The 26,083-nt window shown below is 41.9% G+C and overlaps 1 protein-coding gene across 2 annotated transcripts in view; it reads left to right on the top strand.

The window, feature by feature from the left end:
• The window catches only part of LOC140202508 (carboxypeptidase M-like), a 70,289-nt gene that overhangs the window by 15,077 nt on the left and 29,129 nt on the right, over window positions 1-26,083 (top strand). For both annotated transcript variants that reach the window (XM_072267446.1, XM_072267447.1), the window contains 2 exons: window positions 11,035-11,132; window positions 22,592-22,767. In XM_072267446.1, coding sequence (XP_072123547.1) covers window positions 11,035-11,132; window positions 22,592-22,767 — 274 coding nt within the window. The remainder of the gene's footprint in view (window positions 1-11,034; window positions 11,133-22,591; window positions 22,768-26,083) is intronic.

Raw genomic sequence — 26,083 nt, 5'->3', positions numbered from 1 at the left:
GCCACTTAGTTCTGCTGACAATGCTGGGCTTATTAAGTTTGGTCACTTTATATGCACCAGCCTTAAAAACAGATTATACTGTACAGCTGCCTGGCACTTACTATTGACTCTGCAATCTCTTCACTTTCCTTGTAGAAGTCCAATAGTTAATGTTACAGTTCTTATTCAGGAACCCCATATCAATCGGAGGGGGAATGCATCTATCTATCTATTTATTTATCAAGCTGCAACGTGGAATAGACCCTTCCTGCTCTTCGAGCTGCACCAGCAAGCAATACCCTGACTTAATCCTAGCAGACCCACTAGACAATTTACAATAATCAATTAACCTACAAGCTGATACTACTCTGGAAGTATCATTACATTATCAGTCTTGCTGAAGAGTGGTGTTTTCAAAGTTCCTCCATTCAGAGTTTTGTCTTTTGTACTTCCATACTGTTTGTTTTATGCAATTATCATATTAGGATATAATCTGGGTGCAAACATTATACCAGTTCAGATCAATTCGTATATCTGATCATGTACTATGCTGTCCTAATCTGGAGAAAATTTTGCAGCAGCGCCTTATGCATCTATCATTTCACTTGCTTTGTGGAAGAGGTTTGAGACAAAGTAGTTTTTAATTTAGCCAATTATCATGAGCTTTTTCTCCTGAAAGATGCTTCATGTTTGACTGGTTTCAATAAAAATGAATTATCTTTGCCCAATTACAAAATGTTTTTGCACTGTAGTTAGATTGCTGAATCTATCTTTAATTACTCCTCACTTTAGAAACGTGGAAAACCTACAGCACAATACTTCGGCCCATGATGCTGTGCTGAATGTGTACCTACTTTAGAAATTACCTAGGGTTACCCATAGCCCTCTGTTTTTCTAAGTCCCAGGAACCTATCCAGGAGTCTCTTAAAAGACCCTATCAAATCCACCTCCACCATCATCGCCGGCAGCCCATTCCAAGTACTCATTACTCTCTGCGTAAAAAAAAACTTACCCTTGCCCTCTCCTCTGTACCTACTTCCAAGCACCTTAAAACTGTGCCCTCTCGTGTTAGCCATTTCAGCCCTGGGAAAAAGCCTCTGACTATCCACACAATCAATGCCTCTCATCATCTAATACATCTCTATCAGGTCACCTCTCTTCCTCCATTGCTCCAAGAAGAAAAGGCCAAGTTCACTCAACCTATTCTCGTAAGGTACGTCCTCCAATCAGGCAGCATCCTTGTAAATTTCCTCTGCTTCCTTTCCATAGTTTCCACATCCTTCCTGTAGTGAGGTGACCAGAACTAAGCACAGTACTCCAAGTGGGGTCTAACCAGGGTCCTATAGAGCTGCAACATTACTTCTCAGCTCTTAAACTCAGTCCTATGATTGATGAAGGCCAATGAATGTCACTTTGTTTGACACTTGTAGTATATTTTCTTAAATGCTGTCATGGCACTAACTTTTTACCAGTATAGTTATGTGGAAATAAACGGTATGTAATTCAAGCAACATTGTATTGACTCAGCTGAGGATAACAGAATTGGATATTAATGGACATTAATAAATAAAATGATTCCTATTAAGCTGCTGCATATACACCCAGTGGCCATTTTATTAGCTACAGGAGGTATCTAATAAAGTGGCCACTGAGTGTATGTCTCCTTCAGTGTAGCTGAAGGACTTAAAATGAGCAACACATGTAGTACATATTTACTGATTCACACAAACAGGGTGGATAAATGTTGACATTGCATTTCCATGTGGCATGCCAGCACTAAAGATTGATCTGGGCTTCCAATGTTTCCCCTCTGGTAACAGACATCAAACAGTACTATTTTAATCTAACTTTCTCAATCTGTTCAACAACATCCAGCTGTATTTTTATTCCTTGAAGCCAAATGAACAATTGCAGATGTTCCTCTATTAAGAGATGAGAGATGTTTTATCTATGTTTGAAAGTATTTGTACCTTTTAATCCCCAAGTTTAGGAGGGTTAGGCTGAGGTGGGGTGGAGTCCAGAGGGAAAATAATACGGGACGGGAGAAGTAAGCACGAAGCAACCCAGAGAAAACAGGACCAGAATTCTACACATGTATATTGAAGAGCATATTGGATCATAAGGCATAGGAGCAGAATTAGGCTATTCAACCCTTTGAGTCTGCTCCATCATTTCATCGAGGCTGATCGAGATTACTAGACGGGTATATGGAGGAATTTAAGGTGGGGGGGTTATATGGGAGGCAGTGTTTGAGGGTCAGCACAAATGTACTGTGCTGTACTATTCTATGTTCTATCCCGGATCCCATTCAACCCCATATTACAGCCCTCTCACCCTATCCCTTGATGCCTCGACCAATCAGGAATTTATCAACTTACGCTTTAAATAGACCCACAGACTTGGCCTCTACCATAGTCTGTGGCAGAGATTTCCACAGATTCACCACTCTTTTGGCTAAAAAAAAATCCCTTCTTACTTCTATTCTAAAAGGTCACCCCTAATTTTGAGGCTGTGCCCTCTAGTTCTGGATACCCCCATTATAGGAAACATCTTCTCCAGATCCTTTTCACATTCAGTAGGTGTCAATGAGCTCCCCCCACACTCTTCTAAATTCCAGTGAGTACAGGTCCAAAGCTGCCAAATGCTCCTCATATGTTAACCCCTTCATTCCTGGAATCATCCTCATGAACCTCCTCTGGACTCTGTCCAATAACAACACACCCTTTCTGAGAAATGGGGCCTAAAACTGTTGACTAGTGTCTTATAAAGCCTCAGCATTATCTCCTTGCTTTTATATTTCATTCCTCTTGAAATAAATGCCAACATTGCATTTGCCATTTTTTTACCGCAGATTTAACCTGTGAATTAGCCTTCCAGGAGTGTTGCATGAGGACTCCCTAGTCCCTTTGCACCTCTGATGTTTGAACTTTCTCCCCATTTAGATAATAGTCCACACTCTTTTTACCAAAATGCATGATCATACAATTCCTAACTATGTATTCCATCAGCCACTTTTATGCCCATTGTTCCAATTGTCTAAATCACATTGCTTCCTCAGCTCTATCTATCCCTCCACTTACCTTCGTATCATCCACAAATTTTGCCACAAAGCCATCAATTCCACTATCTAAATAATTGATAAACAATGTGAATAGTAGCGGCCACTATACTGACCTCTGAGGAACACTACTAGTCACTGGCAGCCAACCAGAAAAGTCCCCTTTATTCCCATTCACTACGTCCTGCCTATCAGCTATTCCTCTATCCATGCCAGTATATTTCTTTTAACACCATTGATTTTATCTTGTTAAGCAGCCTCATGTGAGGCATCTTATCAGATGCCTTCTGAAAATCCAAGTAAATGACATCCATTGCCTCTCCTTTGTCCACGCTGCTTGTTATTTCCTCAAAGAACTCTAACCGATTTGTCAGGCAAGATTTCCCTTTACAGAAACCATGCTGACTTTGACCTATTTTATCATTAGTCTCCAAGTACCCCGAAACCTCATCCTTATGAAGAGCAAAAGGATAAGACATGAGAGAATAGGACCAATCAGGTGTGACAGTGGGAAAGTGTGTATGGAACCGGAGGAGGTAGCAAAGGTACTTAATGAATACTTTGCTTCAGTAGGCACTACGAAAAGGATCTTGGTGATTGTAGGGATGACTTACGGTGGACTGAAAAGCTTGAGCATATAGATATTAAGAAAGAGAATGTGCTGGAACTTTTGGAAAGCGTCAGGTTGGATAAGTCACCGGGACCAGACGAGATGTACCCCAGGCTACTGTGGGAGGCAAGGGAGGAGATTGCTGAGCCTTTGGCGATGATCTTTGCATCATCAGTGGGGATGCCAGAGGTTCTGGAGAATTGGAGGGTTGCAGATGTTGCTCCCTTATTTAAGAAAGGGAATAGAGATAGCCCAGAAAATTATAGACCAGTGAGTCTTACTTCAGTAGTTGGTAAGTTGATGGAAAAGATTCTGAGAGGCAGGACTTATGAACTTTTGGAGAGGCATAGTATAATTAGGGATAGTCAGCATGGCTTTGTCAAAGGCAGGCCGTGCGTTACAAGCCTGATTGAATTTTTTGAAGATGTGACTAAACACATTGATGAAGGTAGAGCAGTAGATGTAGTGTATATGGATTTCAGCAAGGCATATGTTAAGGTACCCCATACAAGGCTTATTGAGAAAGTAAGGAGGCATGGGATCCAAAGGGACCTTGATTTGTGGATCCAGAATTGGCTTGCCCACAGAAGGCAAAGAGTGGTTGTAGACAGGTCATATTCTATATGGAGGTCGGTGACTAGCGGTGTGAGTCAGGGATCTGTTTTGGGACCCCGACTCTTTGTGAGTTTTACAAATGAACTGGATGAGGAAATGGAGGGATGGGTTAGTAAATTTGCTGATGACACAAAGGTTGGGGGTGTTGTGGATAGTGTGGAGAGCTGTCAGAAGTTACAGCGGGACATCGATAGGATGCAAAACTGGGCTGAGAAGTGGAAGATGGAGTTCAACCCAGACAAGTGTGAGGTGGTTCATTTTGGTAGGTCAAATATGATGGCGGAATATAGTGTTAATGGTAAGACTCTTGGCATGTGGAGGATCAGAGGGATCTTGTGGTCTGAGTCCATAGGGCACTCAAAGTTACTACACAGGTTGACTCTGTGGTTAAGAAGGCAAACAGTCCATTGGCCTTCATCAACTGTGGGATTGAATTTAGGAGCTGAGAGGTAATGTTGCAACTATATAGGACCCTGATCAGACCCCACTTGGAGTACTGTGCTCATTTCTAGTCACCTCACTACAGGGGGGATGTGGAAACTATTGAAAGGGTGCAGAACAGATTTACAAAGATGTTGCCTGGATTGGGGGGCATGCCTTATGAGAATAGGTTGAGTGAACTTGGCCTTTTCTCCTTAGAGCGACAGAGAATGAGAGGTGACCTGACAGAGGTGTATAAGATGATGAGAGGCATTGATTGAATGGATAGTAAGAGGCTTTTTTCTAGGGCTGAAATGGCTAGCATGAGAGGGCACAGTTTTAAGGTGCTTGCAGGTAGGTACAGAGGAGATGTCAGGGGTAACTTTTTTTCCGCAGAGAGTGGTGAATGCATGGAATGGGCTGCCGGCATTGGTGGTGGAGGCAGATATGAAAGGGTCTTTTATGAGACTCCTGGATAGGTACCTGGAACTTAGAAAAATAGAGGGCTATGGGTAACCTTAGGTAATTTCTAAAATAAGGAGATGTTCGGCACAGCATTGTGGGCTGAAGGGCCTGTATTGTGCTGTAGGTTTTCTATGTTCCTATGTTAATAATAGATTCCAACATTTTCCCAACCGCTGATGTTAGGCTTACTGGTTATAATTTCCACTCTTTTGTCTTCTGCTCTTCTTTAAGAGTGGAGTAACATTTGTAATTTTCCAGTCCTCTGGGACAATGCCAGAATTAAGTGATTCTTGAAAGATCATGACCAATGCATCCATTACCTCTTCAGCAATCTCTCTCAGGACTCTGGGATGTAATCCATCTGGTCCAGGTGACTTATCCACATTAAGACCTTTCAGTTGGCCTAGTACTTTTCTTTTGTAATAGCAATGGCACTCACTCCTGCTCCCTGACACTCACGGACCTCTGGGACAACAGTGTTTTCCACGGTAAAATCTGAAGCAAAGTACTTATTAAGTTCATCTACCACTTATTGGTCTCCCATTACTACCTCACCAGCATCATTTTCCAGTGGTCCAATATCAACTCTCACCTCCCTTTTATTCTTTATATAACTGAAAAAACCTACAGTATCCTGTTTTATATTATCGGCTAGTTTGCCCTCATATTTCATCTTTTCCCTTTCTATAGCTTTTTTAGTTGCCTATTGTTCGATTTTAAAAGCTTCCTAATCAACCAACTTTTCAATCACTTTTGCTACCTTATATGCCCTTTGTTTGGATTTTATACAGTCCTTAACTTCCCTTGTCAGCCACGGTTGCCTACCCTTGCCATTTGAAAACCTCTTCTTATGTGGGACATATCTATCCTGTGCCTTGTGAACTATTCCCAGAATTCAGTCATCTCTTCTCTGCCATCATCCCTGCTAGTATTCCCCTCCAATCCACCTGGGCAAGCTCCTCTCTCATGCCTCTATAATTCCTTTAAGCTCTCCAAGCACTGGGTAGTGTTTCGCTCTAGGACCCAGACTCCAGCCTAATGATACACTTGGGCTGCCCACTTCGAAGCTGTTCTCAATCTCACCAAATCAGCTCAGTGCTTGAAGTGATCCAACCTCTCACCTGGGTTATGTGAATGGGCATTGAAACTCTTCCATATTGACTCCTCTCTAAACTGCTCACTCCAACTCCACGTCCGACAGTGATATCAACTCTATCTGCGACCCCATCTTGAACGAGCTGTGCTTCAGCTTTGCAATACACCAACGCAGTTCATCCTTCAAATCAGCTTTGCCTCTGCTTGCTTCTTCATTGTTTGTAGTCATAGTTGATCATAATCTTCCTCAGAAAAGACCATAAGATATAGGAGCAGAAAGTAGGCCATTTGGCCTATCAAATCTGCTCCACCATTCAATCATGGGCTGATCCAATTCTTCCAGTCATCCCCAATCCCCTGCCTTCTTCCCATACCCTTTGATGCCCTGGCTAATCAAGAAGCTGTCTTTCTCTGCCTTAAATGCACCCAGTGACTTGGCCCCCACAGCCATTCGTGGCAACAAGTTCCACAGATTCACCACCCTCTAACTAAAGTAATTTCTCCGCATCTCTGTTCTAAATGAATGTCCTTCAATCCTGAAGTCATACCCTCTTGTTCTAGACTCGCCTACCATGGGAAGTAACTTTGCCATATCTAATTTGCTTAGGCCCTTTAACATACAGAATGTTTCTGTAAGATCCCCCCTCATTCTCCTGAACTCCAGGGAATACAGCCCAAGAGCTGCCAGAGCAATGTTTTTAGTCGAATTTATGCCTTTCCAACTACCAGTAAGCTGTTGCACGCCTTCAGTAGCACCATCTTAAACCAGATGCCAATAGAGAAGCTTACCAAGGGCAGACAGAGATGGAGGACCTTCACTGCTGCCTAAACACCAGTGGCATAACAGGCAGTGACTAACTAACTTCAGGTATCAACTCTCAACAATAATGATCAGTTAGGCACAGAGAAATTTGTATTAATTGAAAAGTACCTTTATTGGTTCAGTTAACAACAAGCTCGCGGGTTTACAAAACACACATCCACACCCACCAGGTTTCTTTGATCATCCCCGAACAGTCAAAGTATAGAAAAGGCAATACCTTGGAAAAGGAGTATGTGTACATGGCAGTTATTCCTCTTGATCCTGATGTAATCTGTACCTTTATGACATGGGGTCATCTCCTTCTGCGATGGTTGGTTTCCATAGTTGTCACTGCTTGTAATCCTCTTAACTAAATCAATAAAGATTCTGTATTTGCCAGTTAATGCAGGTTCTCTCTGTGCCTAACTGATCGTTGCTGTTGAGGGTTGATACCTGTAACAGAGAAGATGTTAATGTGCTGGGAACAGTTAAGAGTCACTAGACTCAGTGTGAGGTGATACATTTCCAATCTACCAAAGACATCTCAGACAACTTTCTCAATTGTGAGACGAGGAACAGTGGAGGAGTCAGAAGAATACTTGGGATAGGAGGGAGTTGTTATAAGGAAAGGTTGGATAGGGAATCTTATATTCCTTTTGGACTAGTGAAAAACACTTTATGTGAAGCATAAAGTCCTGAGGAATCTTGGTAGATCGGATGTGGGGAGAGTCCAGGACCAGTCAAAGTTTATTTATTGAGATACAGCGTGGAATAGGTCCTTCTGGACCTTTTTAGCCACGTTGCCCAGCAATTCCCCCCCAATTTAATCCTAGTGTAATCACGGACAATTTACAATAATCCACCAACCGGTACGTCTTTGGACTGTGGGAGGAAACTGGAGCATGTGGAGGAAACCCTTGCGGTCATGGGAAGAGTGTGCATACTCCTTACAGGCAGTGGCAGGAATTGAATCCATGTCACTGGTACGGTAAAGTGTTGTGCTAACCACTATGCTACCACGCCTTGCCAAGTTCAAAGTAAATTTATTATTGAAGTAGGTATATGTCACCATGTACCACCTTGAGGTTCATTTTTTTCTGGGCATTCACAGTAGATAGAAAGAAACAATAGAATCACAGAAAAACTACGCACAAAGATGGACAAACAACCCAGGATCCTGGGTGGGGCTGGACAAAGAACCGATGTGCAAAAGAAGATTAACTGTGCAATTTCAAAATAAATAAGTCAATAATACTGATCATGGGTTGTAGAGTCCTTGAAAATGTGTCTGTAGGTTGTGGAATCAGGAGTCACTGTGTTAAGGTATGCAGTTGCCTTTTGAAGGCACATGCACGTATTTTATTTCTGATGGTCCTAAATCTTTGGAATTCTGTTTCTTAAAGGACGATGCAAGCAGAATTTTGTATATTTTTAAGGCAGAAATAGATGAACAAAAGGCTACCATGGACTAACTGGGAGATGTAGTTGAGTTATATCTAAACTTATTGCATGACAGATCAGGCTTCAGGGGTGAGAAACCTATTCATGCTGCAAATTTCAATGTTCATTCCTTTATTTTATTTGCATTAAAAACTATCTACAAAAGAGTAATGCAATCTGGCTCTGGAGAAGGGACTTTAGATTGGAGAAGTTAGGGTTGTTCTTCTCAAAACAGAATGATGAACAAAAAATCAGAGCTGAACAAAATGGCAGTGGGCCTGATGGGGGTATTTAAAATGATGATGGAGTTACACCGCTTTTGGAGGTGGGGAGAGTGAGAGAGAGGGAGACCGGGGGGGGGGGGGAAGGGGGTTGGCAGGAGGGAGGGAGAGGGAGAGAGAATGAATGCCAATGAGGGGAAATGAGGAGAGGGTGGGACTGGTTGTATTGCTTGAGCAATGTGGGCTTCCCCCCAGAACCAAAGAAGTACAGGTAAGCTAATTATTTACTGTAAATTACCTCTCAGATCATAGAACAGTACAGCACAGGAACAGGCCCTTCATCCCACAGTGTTAGTGCTGAGTGGAATGCCAAATACATTTGATCTTATCAGTCTGCACCAGATCGCTATCTCTGTTCCTTTCACATACATGTGTCTGTTTAAATGCCTTTTAAGCACCACTATCTTATCTGCTTCCACCTCCACCACCCCTGCCAGTGTGTTCAAGGTACCAGCGACTATTTGCCTAAAAGTACTTGCCCTATAAATGTCCCTTCACCTTTTACCTTAGAGCTATGCCCACTAGTATTTGGCACTTCTACCGTAGAAAGAGACTCTGACTAACCATGCTCTCATAATTTTTTAAACCTCTGTCGAGTCTTCCCTCAACCCCTGATGCTCCAGGCAGGGGCAGGGGTTCCCAATCTTTTTATTCAATGGGCCCCTATAATTAACTGAGGGGTCTGTAGACCCCAGGTTGGGAACCCCTGCTCCAGAGAAATCAACTTAAGTGAGGACGTAACTATGAAAATGGACAAGGGAGAGCCAGTGGATGCAGTGTACCTGGACTTTCAGAAAGCCTGTGATAAGGTCCCACATAGGAGATTAGTGGGCAAAATTAGAGCACATGGTATTGGGGGTAGGGTACTGACATGGATCGTAAATTGGTTGGCAGACAGGAAACAAAGAGTAGGGATTAACGGGTCCCTTTCAGAATGGCAGGCGGTGACTAGTGGGGTACCGCAAGGCTCAGTGCTGGGACTGCAGCTATTTACAATATGCATTAATGATTTAGATGAAGGGATTAAAAGTAACATTAGCAAATTTGCAGATGGCACAAAGCTGGGTGGCAGTGTGAAATGTGCGGAGGATGTTGAGATAATGCATGATGACTTGGACAGGTTGGGTGAGTGGGCAGATGCATGGCAGATGCATTTTAATGTGGATAAATGTGAGGTTATCCACTCTGGTGGCAAGAACAGGAAGGCAGATTATTATCTAAATGGAGTCAAGTTAGGAAAAGGGGAAGTACAACGAGATCTAGATGTTCTTGTACATCAGTCAACTGAAAGCAAGCATGCAGGTACAGCAGGCAGTGAAGAAAGCTAATGGCATGCTGGCCTTCATAACAAGGGGAATTGAGTATAGGAGCAAAGAGGTCCTTCTGCAGCTGTACAGGGCCCTGGTGAGACCACACCTGGAGTATTGTGTACAGTTGTGGTCTCCAAATTTGAGGAAGGACATTCTTGCTATTGAGGGAGTGAAGCAGAGGTTCACGAAGTTAATTCCTGGGATGAAGGGACTGTCATATGTTGAAAGATTGGAGCGACTGGGCTTATATACACTGGAATTTAGAGGGATGAGAGGGGATCTGATTGAAACATATAAGATTATTAAGGGATTGGACATGCTAGAGGCAGGAAATATGTTCCCGATGTTGGGGAGTCCAGAACCAGAGGACACAATTTGAGAATAAGGGGTAAGCCATTTAGAACGGAGTTGAGGAAAAACTTTTTCACCCAGGGAGTTGTGGATCTGTGGAATGCTCTGCCTCAGAAGGCAGTGGAGGCCAATTCTCTGGATGCTTTCAAGAAAGAGTTAGGTAGAGCTCTTAATGATAGCGGAGTCATGGGATATGGGGAGAAGGCAGGAACAGGGTACTGATTGTGGATGATCAGCCATGATCACAGTGAATGGCAGTGTTGGCTCGAAGGGTAGAAGGGCCTACTCCTGCACCTATTGTCTGTTGTGTATTCATACAATCACCCCTTTCTCTCTCCATCTGTCTTCACAATAAATAGGGTAGAGTGCTATGCTAGGTATGTATGTATGTATGTACGTATTTATTTATTTATCATGGCTGGTATTGTACTGTAGTGGTTAGAGTAAATAAAAAAATGACAGGACAAATGGCCCACCCACTTGAGTTGTAAATCTCTATATTTAAATGAATGTGGATTGCTAAAATTTGTTATGGGGATCTGTCTTCATTCCAAACAAAAACTGTAATTATCCAGTCAATAATACGTTTTTATGTTTTTCTGCTATAGGTGTTGACCTTTGGGTTCTGGCAATTGGAAAACACCCAAAGAACCATGTTGTAGGGATTCCAGAAGTGAAATACATTGGTAACATCCATGGTGATGAGGTAAGTTTTTGTTTTATATTTAAGTTTCCAATTTAATTCATAGCAGCATTTTGGCAAGATGAAATGCCGGCGACGGTGCCGGTGGCGGATACGATAGGGTCTTTAGAGAGACTCCTGGACAGGAACATGGAGTTTAGAAAAATAGAGGGCTATGGGTAACCCTAGGTAATTTCTAACGTAAGGACATGTTTGGCACAGCTTTGTGGGCCAAAAGGCCTGTATTGTCCTGTAGGTTTTCTATGTTTCTATGTAACAAATGAATAAAAATAAATTAGAAGTAATAATACTTTTGTCAGTGGATTTTCTAGATTTGAATTCTTTCTTTTATACAAAGACTTATTATTTCAATTTGGTGCATAAGCAATGCATTTTCCAGCTAATATCAGAACTAACAGCTCAATCTGACTGATAGTATAGAGTTTAAATTTATGATATTGAATGTTGCCATTTGAGAAAACAATTTAGTTTGACAGGATCTCCTAGTGGCCACACATTTTAATTCCACATCCCATTCCCATTCTGACATGTTTATCCACGGCCTCCTCTACTGTAAAGATGAAGCCACACTCAGGTTGGAGGAACAACACCTTATATTCCGTCTGGGTAGCCTCCAACCTGATGGCATGAACATTGACTTCTCTAACTTCCACTAATGCCCCACCTCCCCCTCGTACCCCATCCGTTATTTATTTAAATACACACAGTCCTTCTCTCTCTCCTTTTTCTCCCTCTGTCCCTCTCACTATACCCATTGCCCATCCTCTGGGTTTTCCCCCCCCTCCCCCTTTTCCTTTTCCCTGGGGCTCCTGTCCCATGATCCTCTCATATCCCTTTTGCCAATCACCTGTCCAGCTCTTGGCTCCATCCCTCCCCCTCCTGTCTTCTCCTATCATTTTGGATCTCCCCCTCCTCCTCCCACTTTCAAATCTCTTACTAGCTCTTCCTTCAGTTAGTCCTGACAAAGGGTCTCGGCCCGAAACGTTGACTGTACCTCTTCCTAGAGATGCTGCCTGGCCTGCTGCGTTCACCAGCAACTTTGATGTGTGTTTATTGAAAAAATTTGTCTAATTTTAGATATACCGTATATGAGATGTACAGGTGTGATGCAAAGTCAGAACAAGGTCGAGGCATGTTTGAGAAGTTGCCAGAGTGAAATTGAGATGGAGTGGAGGTGTGCGAAGCAGAGAAAAGTCCTAGTTTTGGAGCCTGTCACATAAACTAAGGGTGAGGTTTAATCGACCTAAGCACTGGGCCAATCTAGAAAGGTCAGGTATGGGCTGCAACAAGGTGCAGGCCTGGAGCATATCGCTGCCATAGGGACCGGGTCTTAGAGCGAAGAATGAACCAATGTTTGGATGATTTAAACACCGGGCTGGATGGTTTGGAAAGGCCAGGTGTTGGGACAAGAGGTGAGAGTTGGGCCAGTACTGCTTGCTGCTTCGTGATGTTTGCTCTACTCTTCATTGCACTAAGGCTGAGGCTGTGAAGCTTCATGTCTATGGGCTCAATTTCATTCTGAATGCTGTTGCTTGCTTTTATTGTTTGCACAATTTTTCATCTCTCTGCGCATTGGGTGTTTGTTGGTCTCTTTTTTTGAACTGGTCCTTTTTGGTTTCTTGTTTAGTGGCTGCCTGTAAAGAGACAAATCCCAATGTTGTATAATGTATGCATACTTTGATAATAAATGTACTTTGAACTATTAAAAATAGATGTCAAATCTTATATTGAAAATAGCCTTATTATCCTTCACTTTAGTTTTATAGGATGATAAAATAAGCAGATATTTGATCATTTAAAATTTTATTCGCAAGCATAATGGAGGAGTTACTGCTTTCTTGCTTTAGCTTTGCTTCCATTTCTATGTGGAAGATGAGCCCAAATATTGATCACTTTTGTTCTGTGAAGTGTATAGCATAACAATAGTGATGGATGTCCATTAGATACATGGAATGAATGAGCACAATCTGTGCAATACATAGATGAAGATCACAGTCTTTATACGTACTTTGTCAATAAATTTTATTTGATTTGACTTTGAACATTATCATTGTTTCCCTTCTAAAATGTCTTCTCTACACTCAAGTCTTTCTTTAGATGAACGATCACAAATTTCATCCACAGCAATTTCTCTTCTTTCTTAGAAGGCGAAGGAAATTCTGCAAGTCCCTGGTGATCTTGACTAATTTTTGTGGATTTTTAACATTGTTAACAATTAACATTGTTTCCTGATGGATTACATCTTGCTTGATATGGCAACTGCTCTGCCTATGATCAAAAGAAGCTGAGTTGTGAGAACAGCCCTGTTTATCATTAAACCAGCCTAGCCTCCAGTGACTTTGTCTACATTTTTCACTGCCTCAGCAAAGCAGCCAACATAATCAAAGACCCTTTCTACACTAGTCATTCTTGTTTCTCTCTCTTTTATCGGGTAAAGGGCCAAAGAGCTTGAGAATGCCTACCACCAGGCTCAGGGACAGCTTCTATTCCACTGTTAAAGGACTCCTGAATGCATATTAAAAATGAACTTTTGATCTCTTAAGCTACCTCATTATGTCCCTTGCATCTTTCTTGTCAACAAGTCTGAACATTCGGATATGGCCCAATTGTGAAGAGAGGGAGAGGAAGAGACACTGATGTGGGTCGACAGTCCACTGACTTTAATCAGAATCAGAATGAGGTCTATTATCACTGGCATGTGATGTGAAATTTGTTAGCTTAGCAGCAGCAGTTCAATACAATACGTAATCTAGCAGAGAGAGAGAGAAAAAATAATAAATAAAATAAAACAATAATAAATTAACAAGTAAATCAATTATGTATATTGATAGATTAAAAAACATGCAAAAACAAATACTGTATATTAAAAAAAGTGAGGTAGTGTTCAAGACTTCAATGTCCATTTAGGAATTGGATGGCAGAGGGGAAGAAGCTGTTCGTGAATCGCTGAGTGTGTGCCTTCAGGCTTTTGTACCTCCTACCTGATGGTAACAGTGAGAAAAGGGCATGCCCTGGGTGCTGGAGGTTTTAATAATGGACACTGCCTTTCTGAGACACCGCTCCCTAAAGGTGTCCTGGGTACTTTGTAGGCTAGTGCCCAAGATGGAGCTGACTAGATTTACAACCTTCTGCAGCTTCTTTCAGTCCTGTGCAGTAGCCCCTCCATACCAGACAGTGATGCAGCCTGTTAGAATGCTCTCCACGGTACAACTATAGAAGTTTTTGAGTGTATTTGTTGACATGCCAAATCTCTTCAAACTCCTTATAAAGTATAACCGCTGTCTTGCCTTCTTTATAACTACATCGATATGTTGGGACCAGGTTAAGTCCTCAGAGATCTTGACACCCAGGAACTTGAAGCTGCTCCCTCTCTCCACTTCTGATCCTTCCATGAGGATTGGTATGTGTTCCTTCGTCTTACCCTTCCTGAAGTCCACAATCAGCTCTTTTGTCTTACTGACATTTAGTGCCAGGCTGTTGCTGTGGCACCATTCTGCTAGTTGGCATATCTCACTCCTGTACGCCCCCTCGTCACCACCTGAGATTCTACCAACAATGGTTGTATCATCAGCAAATTTATAGATGGGATTTGAGCTATGCCTAGCCACACAGTCATGAGAACTGATGTAGAATTTAAAGGGAAAGGAGAACAATAAACGCAAGGTCAACAGACGCTTTTACTAAAACTCTCAAACTGAAAGTTAATGCCAATACCGTGGCTGGAAGCAATAACTAAATACTAAATGAATCATTAATGATACTCCTTTCGAGCATCGGTCAAAATGGTAGTCCTCTTTCCTGGAGTAGGATGGGGGTAAGGAGGGACATAAACATTGCTGCACTTTTGGTCAAATCTCGACAAGACTACAATGAAAAGAAGGGATTTAGGAAGACTAAGCCTGCACTGCTCCCTGTTACTATTGACGGTGAGAAAATGGATGTGGTGAGGACCTACAAGCACCTGGGGATGCACCTGGATGACAGACTTGAGTGGAACACCAACACAGAGGCTGTGTACAAGAAGGGCCAGAGTTGCCTCTACTTCCTGAGGAGACTGAGGTCCTTTGGCGTATACAGGCCTCTCCTTCACATGTTCTACTAGTGAGATGTTGCCAGTATAGTCATCTACGTGGTGGTGTGCTAGGGCTATGGCTTCAACACGAGTGATGCCAACAGACTCAATAAACTGATTAAAAAGGCTGGCTCTGTTATAGGAGTCAAACTGGACACACTGGAGGCTGTGGTCAAACAAATGAGCCTATGGAAAATCCTGGCAATTCCGAACAATGTTTCTCACCCTCTGCATGCCACCTTGGCTGAACAGAGGACCACTTTAGTAATAGACTGAGACAACTGCACTGCTCCAAAGAGCATTATATGAGGTGATTTTACCCTCTGCCATTAGGCTCTATAATGAGACAACCTAAAGCCAGGAAGTGATGACACCCTCCTGTTAGACTGCTTTTAGGTACCTGACTTTTTTTTATTCTTTCTTACTTCTCATCTAATATTTGTGTATCTGTGTACTTTAATGCTACTGTAACACTGTAATTTCCTTTGGGATCAATAAAGTGTCTATCTATCTAAATACCGCCATACTGAAACAGTAATTAGCTGGAACGTGCATGCTCATGAGCGCAATTAGAGAACCTGTTGCCTGCCTGCCTGCAGGGGCGCGAAGAACCCATAGCAGAGCCCGTGGCTGTGACATTACATGTCCTGCATTTCCTCTATAAGTGTAATACTATTCTGTTACCTGGAACCTTCTTTTAATGTTCTTGAAATATAGTCTCCTGATACAGTTTTTTAGCAGAACATACAAACGTTTGTATATAGTTGTGGTAGGATTATTAGTTCCTCATTGCAACATGCAGGCATGGTTAATTAGCTTCCAGCTATCCAGCTTGTGTATTATCCCATTTTAAAGCACACAGTTCTGACATTGCATTAGCCTATTTTTTCCACTTCGCTATTTTTAACTTTAAAAGGAACAATTAATTCATTCTTTCCACTTTATTTCTGTGTTAACTTGATAATAACTGTTGTTGGGCATGTCTTCCAAATGTTAGTTTCCAGAAGTGTTGTAAAGGGGAATAAATCATAGTTGAATCAACTTGGTTAACTGCTTCAATCCTCCCGAAATGCCTTTGAAAACCATTTGTCCAGAACAAGCCTCACAAATTTATTGGTGTAACTGTAGATGGGCAATTAATCTGGTGGCAATTAATTTGGTGTTACCAACTAGATCGACAGATGACGCAATAACCAGTGCTCTACATACTGTCCTTACACACCTAGAGAAGAAGAATGCTTAAGTGAGAATGCTGTTTTTGGACTACAGTTCAGCATTCAACACCATAGTTCCATCCAGACTCGACAAGAAGCTCAAGATCTCTGCCTTGACCCTGCCTGTTGCAGCTGGATCCTGGACTTCCTGTCCAACCCTCCGACTCTTAATACAGGAGCCCCTCAGGGCTGCGTACTGAGTCCCTTCCTTTACTTCCTGTATACCCATGACTGTATCGTCACCCACAGCTCCAATCTGATAATTAAATTTGCCGACAACATGAAATTGATTGGCCTTATCTCAAACAAAAATGAGGTGGCCTACAGGGAAGAAATCATCTCTCTGACACAGTGGTGTCAAGAAAACAACTTCTTCCTCAATGTCACAAAAACAAAGGAGCTGGTTGTGGATTACAGGAGGAATGGATATGGACTAATCCCTATTAACATCAATGGATCTGGGGTTGAGAGGGTAAACAGCTTCAAGTTCCTCAGCATCCACATCACCGAGGACCTCACGTGGTCTGTACGCACCAGCTGCGTGGTGAAAAAGGCACAACAGCGCCTCTTTCACCTCAGATGGTTAAGGAAGTTTGGTATGAGCCCCCAAATCCTAAGAACTTCCTACAGGGGCACAATTGAGAGCATCCTGACTGGCTGCATCACTGCCTGGTATGGGAACTGTACCTCCCTTAATCGCAGGACTCTGCAGAGAGTGGTGCAGACAGCCCAGCGCATCTGTAGTTGTGAACTTCCCATGGTTCAGGACATTTACAACGACAGGTGTGTAAAAAGGGCCGGTAGCATCATTGGGGACCCGAGCCACCCCAACCATGATCTATTCCAGCTGCTACCATCCGGCATAAAAGCCAGGACCAACAGGATCCGGGACAGCTTCTTCCACCAGGCCATCAGACTGATGAACTCATGCTGAATTGTGTGTACTTTATATTACATTGACTGTTTTATTTATTACAAATTACTATTATTGCACATTGCTCATTTAGATGGAGACGTAACGTAAAGATTTTTACTCCTCATGTATGTGAAGGATGTAAGAAGTAAAGTGCATTCAATAGATGACAATTACTTAAAAGAACTTCACCACTAATCAGAATTAAAGAACATGATTTGCTCACATTTCATGAGGAATAGGCCATCAACAGAAAATGGAAATTGAAATTATCCTTTTTAAAATGAGTTATGTTTTTATGTTTGGTAACTCCAAAATATTAAATGAATTTAAAGAAAGGCATGGGACCAGGAATGCGAGTCTTAGCTCGTTCTTTAGGACAAGCACACACATATCGTGTGATAATGTCTTTCCTGACAAGGGAGGTCACTCTTCTTAGCAGGTGAGACTTGTGTCTTGAAAACAATCTCAGGGTCTGGGGCCTTCTCTGTGGTATTGAGAGTATACTGACTCTTTGCATCATGGCTTGGTATGGAAACACCGGTATTCTTTAACAGAAAAACCTATAAAAAGCTTTTTCTTTCACGGATAAAGCCATCCCCACCACTGAGCACATCTACGAGGAGTGCTGATGCAAGAAAGCAGCATCCATTATGAAGGACCCCCACCATCCTCTCTTCCTGCTGCTGCCATCAGAAAGGAGGTCAGGTTTAGAAACAGTTATTATCCCTCAACTATCAGGATCCTAAATTACAGAATGGATAACTTCAGTTACCCCAACACCGAGCTGACTTCACAACCTATCGACTCACTTTTAAGGATTCTACAACTCACGTTCTCAATATTTATTACTACTTTATATATTGTTATTATTTTGTTATTTTTCTATTTTGTATTTGCACAATTTGTTGTCTCACGCATATGTGGTTTGTCGTTGTGTGCAGTTTTTCCATTGATTCTATTGTATTTTTTATGTATTTACCGTGAATGCCTGCAAGGGAACGAATCTCGGGGTTGTATGTGGTGATGTGTATGCACTTTGATACTAAATTTACTTTGAACAGTGAAGTATTCTTCACCAACCAATAAGCACCCACTTACACTAATCCAATCTTGTTTGCCCTGATAGACACATACAAAAAAAACTGATATATTTGACCCATTCCTACTCTGGATAGAGATGTTATCTTAATCAATCTTCTTAATTTTAACTGTCTGTACAAGCTGTGAAGGAATACATAAAATCTTTATCTATCTTCAGGGAGTGACTAATATCCAACTGCCTCTAGCTGCTACATCAGTGAGCTAACCTTCAGCATGTTAGAATGCAACTGTCAGCTAACAGTGCTGGTTACATTTGCAAATTCTCAGATGCTAAAGCAGTAATTGCCTGTGGACATTGGCATGGGGCAGGCCAGGCTGTTATTGCAGAGTGTTATCCAGATGAGGTATTGCAACATTCTCATGTGCTGTGCTTCAGGGACACTTTCCCAACACAGAACATCTGATGAATGGTCTTGACCTGAAATGTAGACTGTTTGTGACTCTCCATAGATGCTGCCAGACCTATTAAGTTCCTCCAGCATTTTGTGTATAGTGTGTCAAGTACAAAGGAATGCTTTATAGATTGTCCATCGTCAATGAATCTGTGAGGGTACCTTCAGCACATGGTTTGTAGTTGTCATTTTATCAAGCAGTTGGTGATGGACAGTATAAAATGGTCTTGTCAGCAAAACTGCATTCTGTATGTGGGGTGATTTTGTCTACCACACTGTGGTGATGAGGTATTATGATTCATTTGTGTTGGTGATGAGTTAGTTCCTCTCAGAAACCAATGCTTATGAATGTAGTAATTCACCCTGAACTCAATGACCCAGAATCACAATCAAATTTTGATTCTGATTTATTATCAATGCCTTACAGGATGTTAAATTTGTCGATTTGCATTTCCTCTTCTCCTTAGCTAAAGTTTTCTCAATGCAGTGATTCCCAGGTTGTTAATAGTATGGTAAAATAAACTGTTTGCTTAGATACCACACCCTAAATCAGGGGTTCCCAACCTTTTCTATGCCATGGACCAATAACTTGAAGAAAGGGGTCCGTGGGCCACAGGCTGGGATCTCCTGCCCTAAAGCATTCTGGGAATAGAGAAATTAGCTATTTCATTATTCCTAGGCAAAGTACAGTCCACAACCAATACACAACTAAGTTGTGAAAAATAACAGTGTGTACATAAGATTAAAGTTGATGTATTCAATGTTCCAGTATGTAGATCTTGCATCATTTGCTGCTTGCCCAACATCCAGGCACCAGTGACCCACAATAGCTTTGGCCCAATTCTTGTGTGTGTTTTTTTTTTGCAACTGTAACCTTTGTCTCTTTCTTCCCCATTTTACCAACCGGACTTCCACCTACACCCTGTAATCCCTGCACTTCCTCATTCTTTCCCCTCTTGCGAAACTTTGGTTACTTCATCACTGGTGGTAGCCGTACACCATCGAATCCTTAATGCTGTACTGTGCTCTCCACTTCTATCTCCTACTTTAAAGCCTGCCCATTCGACTGAGCATTCCACTGCCCATTCTGTGAATAATGATATCTGATGGTTGTTTCTGTAAATTGTCTTTTTGGTTTTAAAGACCCATGCAAGTTGCTCCATGGTTGAAATATGTTTAACGATGTATTGGAATGCTGATACTTTCTCTAATGAGGCCCAAGGACTCACACCATCAGGTTCAGGAACAGTTATTACCCCTCAACCATCAGGCTCTTGAACCAAAGGGGATAAATTTACTCAACTTCACTTGCCCCATCATTGAAATGTTCCCACACCAATGGACTTTCAAGAACTCTTCATCTTATATTCTCAATATTTATTGTTTATTTATTTATTATTATTTCTTCTCTTTGTATTTGCAGTTTGTTGTCTCCTGCAATATTTCACTGATTTTTGGTTATTATTCTATAGATTTATTGAGTATGCCTGCAAGAAAATGAATTTCAGGATTGTATATGGTGACATGTATGTAGTTTGATAATAAAATTTACTTTGAACTTTAGTTAAATTCAGACTTTTGAAGCTCAGTCAGATTTTACACTGAGTAAATAAGCAGCCTTTGGAAGGGCATCTCTGTGACTTGTTCTTATAGCTTTCACCTGTAGGCCCATGCCAGTGTTACATCCCCCAGTAGCTTCCTCCCATCACAGTTTATCAGGCTGTCCATTCAGTTTTCCTCTCCCTTTCTCCATCATGTTATTATCTCATTTCCTTCTGGAACAGAGATAATCTTTCTGTGGGAAGCTCTGCACTCACAGGTTTCTCGCAATTTACATTTAGATTTAGATGCTTCCATTTCAGTTTATAACTGGTTAGCTTAATTCTATATTTTTGCATTCTGATCTTGTTTGCAAGGGAAAATGTCCTCTCTCTTAATCTTTTTATTTCCTTCATCCATCAGCAGCCCCCTCAGTCGCAAGGTGTTACCTCTTAATTCTGGTATCAATGGTTCCATTTAATATCAGAGAATGTATACAGCATACAATCTGAAATTCTTACTCTTCACAGACATCCACGAAACAAAAGAGTACCCTAAAGAATGAATGACAGTCAGCCCAAAGCCCCCTTCCCCCTCCCACGCACAAACAGCAGTAAATAATCAACCCTCGCCCCTCCACCACCCCCACTTATTCAGTAGGAAGCATCAGCACCCACCTCTCATCGAACAAGCAGTCGCAAAGCCCCCAAAGAGAGACTACGATCTGCAGTAGAACAAAAGCTAATTGTTCGCCTTACAATTTGACATGCCGCAAATTCTATCTCTCTCTCTCGCTCTCTCTCTCTCTCTCCCTTCCCTCTCTAATAAAGGAACAGAGAGGTGACACCCTTCCCACAGCGAGAGCAGAGACCAAAACCTTCTCAATATCTGTCTATCTCTGTCAACTAGAACCATTCACAATATTCCTAGCGTCCTAACCAAAGTCTGCACAATTACATTACAACCTCTCTGCTTTTCAATATTATCTATCTGGATATGAATAACAATATTCTTGTTTATTTTTGTTGCCTAGCTCTAACCCTAATTCCTCAGTGCTGAACGGGCTCCAGGACTGTGGGCTCACTATCGGGGACTCTGCACTTCATGTCCCATGTGTCTTTGTTTATTCTCTTTTTACTGTTTGTGCAATCTGATTGAGGCGCTTCAGCTCAGCAGAACTGTGTCTGAGCGCTGTGCTTTTTGATGGACTGTAGTTCATGGTCTTTTCCTGGGCTTTGCTATTGTTATGCATGCCAGGTGGTAGGGAGCTGATTCTTGTGCTGAGGTGAGGGTGGAGGAGGGGTAGGGGAAGAGGAATGGGAGAGTGTAAATGCTTTGCTGCTGTTTAGGCATGGGAGATGGAGGGGGGCTTTGGGGTTCTGTTTTTCTGTCATTCTTTGGGGGGGTTTCTGTTTCATGGATGTCTGTGAAGAGTAAGAATTTCAGGTTGTATACTGTGTACATTCTCTGGTATTAAGTGGAACCAGAGAAGCATTGAAAAGCAGCATTCACAAGAAAAGCATCAATGAAACATAAACACAATTCTACAAGAAAGAACACAATCAGAACAAAAAGTAAATCCAATTTTTAGTGCAAATCATAATTTAACCTTGCCAGAAAGTAAACATGATCATTGTGTGATAAAAGAGTTGAAGACATACACAAAATGGCCATTTTATTAGATACCTTCTGTACCTTATAAAGTGGCCACTGAATGTATATTTGTGATCTTCTGCTGCTGTAGCACGCCACTGTTGTAACCTGTGGTTATTTGAGTTACTGTTGCCATCCTTGTCTGTCTGAACTAGTCTGGCCATTTTCCTCTGATCTCTCTCATTAAAAAAGCATTTTCGCCCACAGCACTGCTGCATACTGATGTTTTTTTTGTTTTGTTGCACTATTCTCTGCAAACTCTAGAGAATGGTGTGCATGAAAATCCCAGGTGATCTGCAGCTTCTGAGATGCTCAAATCACCCTGTCTGTCACCAATAATCATTCCACTGTCAAAGTCACTTAGATCATATTTCTTCCCTATTCTGATGTTTAGTCTGAACAACAACTGAACCTTTTGACCATGTCTACATGTTTTTATACATTGAGTTGCTGCCACGATTAGCTGATTAGATATTTGTATTAATGAGCAGGTGAACAAAGTGTGCCTAATAAAGTGGCCACAGAGTGTATTTTGAAGCATATTCAGATTAACACAATATTGTGATCTAATACAGGTGGTGGGCAGAGAAATGTTGCTCCACTTAATTGACCATATGGTTGAAAAGTATGGAAAAGATTCTACCATAACTCAGATAATAGACAGTACCCGGATTCACATCATGCCGTCCATGAATCCAGATGGCTATGCAGTGGCTAAAAATGAAAAATATTGCAATTCCACTCAAGGCAGGTAAGAAAATCTTCTTTAGTAGCTTTTTACTTGATTAGAACATGGTTGATTTGCACACCAACATCTGTTTGTCATTCATGTGGTACAATCTTTTCTGCAGCTGGTAAGTCTCATAGATCTGTAACAAACTACAACATAGAAACAGGCATCTTGTCCCCGCTTGTCTCTGCCAACCAAGATGGTCATCTAACATAGCCCCATATGCCACATTTGATTCATACCTCTCTAAGACCCATAAACACCAGCTCACTACTTTTCCCCCTCTTTTTGCACTATTTATTTATCCTTTTTAACAAACTCAAGGAGGAAACCATGCCTGTTTTATTTATTTATTTACTGAGAAACAGCGTAGAATAGGCCCTTCTGGCTCTTTGAGCCACCCAGCCCAGTAATACCCCCATGAAAGGGTGCAGAGGAGATTTACAAGGATGTTCCCCCCCCCATGAAATCCGAGCCTAATTATGGGACAATTTACAATTTACAATGACCAATTAACCTACTGACCGGTACGTCTTTGGACTGTGGGAGGAAGACGATGCACCTGGAGGAAATTCATGCAGTCATGGGGAGAACATAAAAACTCCTTAAAGGCAGCGGCGGGAATTGAACCTGGGTTGTCTGTACTGTAAAGCACTGTGCTAACCACTACGCTACTGTGCTGCACTATTTGGCCTGTTTTGTCATGCGCCTCCAAGTGTCCCAAAATTTTAACTTTAATAATGGACTCCAACATCTTCCCAACCATTAAAGTCAGTCTAAATGACCTATAATTTCTTGTATGTCACCTCCGTCCCCTCTTAAAGAGTGAAGTGACATTTGTAATTTTCCAGTCCTCCAGATCCATTCCAGAATCTTGTGAATCTTGAAAGATCGCTACTAATGTCTCCATAATCTCTTCAGCTACCTCTTTCCACACCCTGGGGTGTAGTCCATCTGGGAAACCAGTATGGGGTATGATAGACTTTGAATGTTTTTTTTGGGAGAGGAAGGTTATTTTTGGGTAGCTGAGTTGAAGAGATAAGGCACATGAAGATGGTATACTCTTGATAGCTTAGAATGCCCAGGTTAAAAAATAATTTGCATAGGCAATTGGGAACTGGTGAAAAACATGAGAATATCTGCAGTGCTGGAAATCCAAGGCTTGCCCCCTCACTCATGCAATTGATAGAAATCTTTAAATACTTGCAATTTAGTTGCTGATTGATTTGTAGAAATATTTTACACCCCCCCCCCCCCGCCAAATAAGACCATAAGATATCGGAGCAGAATTAGGCCATTGAGTCTGCTCCGCCATTTCATAGAAACATAGAAAACCTACAGCACAATACAGGCCCTTTGGCCCATAAAGTTGAGCTGAACATGTCCCTACCTTAGAAATTACTACGCTTACCCATAGCCCTCTATTTTTTTAATTTCCATGTACCTACCCAAAAGTCTCTTAAAATACCCTATCGTATCCGCCTCCACCACCGTTGCTGGCAGTCCATTCCACGCACTCACCACTCTCTGTGTAAAAAAACTTACCCCTGACATCTCCTCGGTACCTACTCCCCAGCACTTTAAACCTGTGTCCTCTTGTGGCAACCATTTCAGCAGCCCTGGGAAAAAGCCTTTGACCATTCACACAATCAATGGCTCTCATCATCTTATACACCTCTGTCAGGTCACCTCTTATACTCCGTCGCTCCAAGGAGAAAAGGCTGAGTTCATTTAACCTGTTTTTATAAGGCATGCTCCCCAATCCAGGCAACATCCTTGTAAATCTCCTCTGCACCATTTCTATGGTTTCCACATCCTTCCTGTAGTGAGGCAACCAGAACTGAGCACAATACTCCAAGTGGGGTCTGACCAGGGTCCTATGGCAGATCATCATGGCCGATCCATTTTCCTCTCAGCCTCAATCTCCTGCCTTCTCCCAGTAACTCTTCATACCCTGACTAATCAAGAATCTATCAACCTCTGCCTTAAATATACCCAAATTCCTCAGATGCACGACTCTCTGGCTGAAGAAATTCCTCCCCATCTCCATTTTAGATGGACGCCTCCCCTATTCTGAGGCTGTGCCCTCTCGTCCTAGACTCTCCCATACTGCGAACATCACCACATTGTCAGCTGATTCACCGTCATTTAAAATGGAAGTAGTTAGTATGTCTTTTCCCCACAGCAATTGGTGAATCTCTGGAATTCTCTAATCCAGAGAACTGTGGAGGTTGACTTATTAGAAGTATTTACGTTGGAGGTAGATAAATTTTTGAAAGACTGGGGAATTGAGGGCCAAGTGCATCTGGCAGAGAAGAGAAGTTGAAGCCAGTCAAAGTCATATTGCATAGCTGGATAGCTTTGAGGGTCCAGGAAGTCCACTTCTTCTCCTATTTTCTCATGTCCTTCTAAACAAACATACTTTTTTATGTTTAAACAAGCATAATTCCCACATACTTTTGACTGGCCTTCCCTGCTCTATTTTCCATCTTACAGCTGGTCTGAGGTCGTTTCTATCTGCCAAGCCTTGCCCCATGTTCCTAGCTGATCCAGACCTATTGTAATCTTAGATGATCTTCCTTACTGTTCATTAAACCACCAATTTTGCGAACAAACTAACCATGCCAACTATGTTTCGTCCAAATCATTAACATAGATGATGAACAATTGGTATACTCATTCTGAGCCCAACATATCGATGCAGCTACAGAGGCGGCAAGACAGTGGCTGTCTTTCATTAAGAGTTTGAGGAGATTTGGTATCTCACCAAAGACACTCGCAAATTTCTGCAGCTGTATGTACGGTGGACAGCATTCTAACTGGCTGCATCACTAGCTGGTATGGGGGATGGGGTGGGACGTGCAGCTACTGCACAGGATTGAAATAAGCTGTAGAAAGTTATAAACTCCATCATGGGCTCGAGCGTCCATAGTATTCAGGACATCTTCAAGGGGCAATACCTCAAAAAGGCAGTCTCCATCACTAAGGGCTTCCATCACCCAGGACATGCCCTGTTCTCATTGCTACCATCAGGGTGGAGTCATAGTCATAGTCATACTTTATTGATCCTGGGGGAAATTGGTACCTCCTGGAGGAGGTACAGGAGCCTGAAGGCACACACTTAACTATTCAGAAACAGCTTCTTCCCCACTGCCATCCGATTTCTGAATGGACATTGAACCCATGAACACTACTTCTTTTATTTTTACACCATTTATTTAAATATATATATTTATATTGTAATTCAGTTTTTTTTCCCTATTATTATGTATTACATTGTACTGCTGTCGCTAGGACTACAAGTTTCATGACATATGCCGGTGATATTAAACCTGAT

Source organism: Mobula birostris, chromosome 9 (genome assembly GCF_030028105.1).
Source record: "Mobula birostris isolate sMobBir1 chromosome 9, sMobBir1.hap1, whole genome shotgun sequence".
NCBI lineage: Eukaryota > Metazoa > Chordata > Chondrichthyes > Myliobatiformes > Myliobatidae > Mobula > Mobula birostris.
This window is presented reverse-complemented; position numbering and strand designations above follow the sequence as displayed.